Source organism: Peromyscus leucopus, chromosome 1, assembly GCF_004664715.2.
Source record: "Peromyscus leucopus breed LL Stock chromosome 1, UCI_PerLeu_2.1, whole genome shotgun sequence".
Lineage (NCBI taxonomy): Eukaryota > Metazoa > Chordata > Mammalia > Rodentia > Cricetidae > Peromyscus > Peromyscus leucopus.
The window spans coordinates 77,257,434-77,260,356 of record NC_051063.1 but is presented as its reverse complement, the minus strand read 5'-3'; the positions used below and the strand labels follow the sequence as shown (position 1 = coordinate 77,260,356).

Sequence of the window (2,923 nt, the reverse complement as noted above, 5' to 3'; positions counted from 1 at the left end):
TCTCTTACCACATAAAAGTTTTATTGAACTCAAACGGCTCCAAAGCCTGAGGAAGACAAGGTAGGTTTGCTCTGAGAGGTCCAGGCCCCACCCTTGGGCCCCACTCCCCACCGACCTACCCTTTGCCCTCTTCCTGGTTTCACAGGGGTCTCAGCAGCTACCAGTCTAAGCTACCCTACTCTAACCGACACTCCCTTGCCCTCCCCCCTCCCCATCTAGTACTTTGCCAGGACAGGCCTCCCAGCTAAGGAGGGTGCTGCTGTTGAGGTAAGCAGCATGGACCTCTCCTGGTGCTTCCTGTTGCCTGTCGGGCCTCCCTCCAACCCCTCTCCGTAGCCCACTTGTCGAGGGCATGTGACTTCCTGCACCCTGACCCACCTTCTAGAATATTCTACCCTTCTATTCTCCTCCAGCTTTTTCCATTATTCTCTCAAGCTGTTTCTCTAGTTCCCTGACTCCTTCTCTTCTGCCCATCACCTCCCCACCCTCGACTGGTCAGCGCCGGCCGGCTGCGTGGGTCCGCTGGTGGCGGATGAGGTCGGAGCTCTGCGAGAAGGCCTTTCCACAGTCATCACACTTATAGGGTCGCTCCCCGCTGTGCACGCGATGGTGCTGCAGCAGCGTGGAGGAGCGACAGAAGCCCTTGCCACACACAGCGCAGCGGTACGGCCTCTCGCCTGTGTGGGAGCGCTGGTGCTGGATGAGTGTGGAGGAGCGGTTGAAGGTCTTGCCACAGTCGGGGCAGCTGTACGTGCGACCTGGCAGATGGGTGCGGGCATGGATGGCCAGAACCGAGCTCTGGCCAAAGCGCTTGCCGCACTCCGGGCACTTGAAGGGCTTTTCACGGGCGTGGCTGCGGGCATGGGGGATAAGTGCTGACCGCTGGGAGAAGCTCTTGCCACAGATGCCGCAGCTGAAAGGTCGCTGCCCAGTGTGCACCCTCTGGTGGCTGCGCAGGGACGAGTTCTGGCTATAGCACTTGCCACACTCGGGGCAGCTGTAGGGCCGCTCGTGGCTGTGGGTGCGCTGGTGTCGCAGGAGGTAGGAGCTGTCGCCAAAGGCCTTCCCACAGTGTGGGCACTTGTAGGGCTTCTGGCCAGAGTGGGTGCGCTGGTGGCGAAGTAGGTAGGAGCTATCGGCGAAGGCCTTGCCGCACCTGGGACACTTGTAGGGCCGCTCGCCGGTGTGGGTGCGCTGGTGTTTGATGAGGTCAGAGCTCTGGGAAAAGGCCTTGCTGCACACCTCACATTTGTAAGGCTTCTCGCCGGTATGGATGCGCTGGTGCTGGATCAGGGTAGAGCCTCGCCCAAAGCTCTTCCCGCAGATGCCACAGATGTTAGGCCGAGGGCCTTGCCCACCCCTGGCCCGGCCACCCCTACGGCCTGGACCACGAAGGGTCCCTGTCAGATTCAGGGGATTCTGGAGCATCTCAAACTGGGGTGTGGCCAGCAGGGCCCCTGCAGGCATATCAAATGGTGCCCCTAGAGGCAATGCTCCCGTGGGCTGCTCCCCAAACCCCTGAGTAAAGGAGTCCAGGGGGTGAACTCCCAAGGGGATGCTCAATGGATTCTTTTCCTCAGGGTTCAGAAGCATCTCTGCACCTTCCTGGAATTTGGAACTTTGCGTTTCAAATTCAGGGCTATGGGTTTTGAACTCAGGATTCCGAGCTTCATCTCCAGAGTTCTGCGGTGCATACCCGGGACTCTGGGATTCATACCCGGGGCTTTGAGATTCAAATTCGGGGCTCTTCGAACCGTATCCAGGGCTTTTGGGTTCATAGCCTGGACTCTTGGGATCATAGCCAGGGCTTTGGGGCTCATACCTAGGACTCTGGGATTCAAACTCGGGGCTCTGAGGATCTGATTCAGGACTTCTGGGTGCGAACTCGGGGCTTGGGGGCCCAAACCCAGGGCTTCGGGATTCAAACCCTGGGCTTTCAGGCTCAAACCTGGGGCTCTGGGATTCAAACTCTGGGCTTTGTGGCTCAAACTCATGGCTTTGGGGTTCAAGCCCAAAAGGTATTTCTTCAACTTCATAGTTCCCATTGCCTTCTTGCTGAGAAAGTTCCCCTCCTTCGTTCTCACTGGTGTTGCCTGCAGGATCAGAGTACAGAAAATCCACATTGACTGGGGGGTCTGGAAGGTCATCTGGTCCAGTGATTGCCACACACTTCTCTCCCCCACTCCCCAGGCGGGGTCGCTGGCCCTAAACCAAGGTGCTGAAATTTCCCACCTCCTCTCCAAAGACCCGGGACACCCAAGTCTCCACCCCCAACCCCACTCCCAAGTGTCTGAGCTTCCGGCCTTATTTTCCTCCCACAGGCCACAGCCCGGCTTCCTGGCACACTCCTAGGAGGCGCGGTCCTTCCCTCACCTTTGAGAGACCCTTCGGGGCTGCCCATGTCGTCAGGACCGTGCACATCCCCGGGCTCGAGGCCCCACGACGACGCCTCCCGCTCCATCCCTGCCAGCTCCCAGTGCAGCGGCGGTGGCGATAGCGGACGATCCTGCGACCCAGTTCGAGTGCCCGGAGCCCCGAGCCCTCGCCACCCCCCGGTTCAGAGCCGCCCAGGAGACCCGGCGGCCTGGCTTGGGCCGCGAAGGCCGGACGTCTTGACCCTGGGCCTCCCCGGCCCCGCCCCTGCCCGCGGCCCCGCCCCCTGCCAAGGTCTCCGATTGTCCTGTGGCCCTCACCGGCCCTCGCGCGCCGTGGCCTCGGAGGCGAGGGGCTACTCTACGCCTCCGGCCGTCCCCAGCCACTACCGCCGGCCCGAGACCCCCTCGCCCTGGCCCCCAGCCCCGGCTGGGCCACTGCTCTCCCGCCCCCTCCCCCCACACAGGAAGTGTCCGTCCCTGGCCAGTTTCCCCCGCTGGCTTGCGCCGCGGCCTCTCTAGGAGCGGCTGGAGGTGGAAACTCGTTGGCA

General features: G+C 61.6%; 1 protein-coding gene across 1 annotated transcript; it reads right to left on the bottom strand.

Annotated features, from left to right (window-relative positions):
• Positions 1-2,597, bottom strand: Znf768 (zinc finger protein 768). The gene is made up of 2 exons (XM_028885569.2): positions 2,374-2,597; positions 1-2,093 (listed from the first exon to the last, which is right to left on the bottom strand). Exons 1-2 carry the CDS (start codon positions 2,459-2,461, stop codon positions 496-498), a joined length of 1,686 nt encoding a protein of 561 aa, XP_028741402.1. The 5' UTR covers positions 2,462-2,597; the 3' UTR covers positions 1-495.
• Between the last annotated feature and the right edge of the window lie 326 nt (positions 2,598-2,923).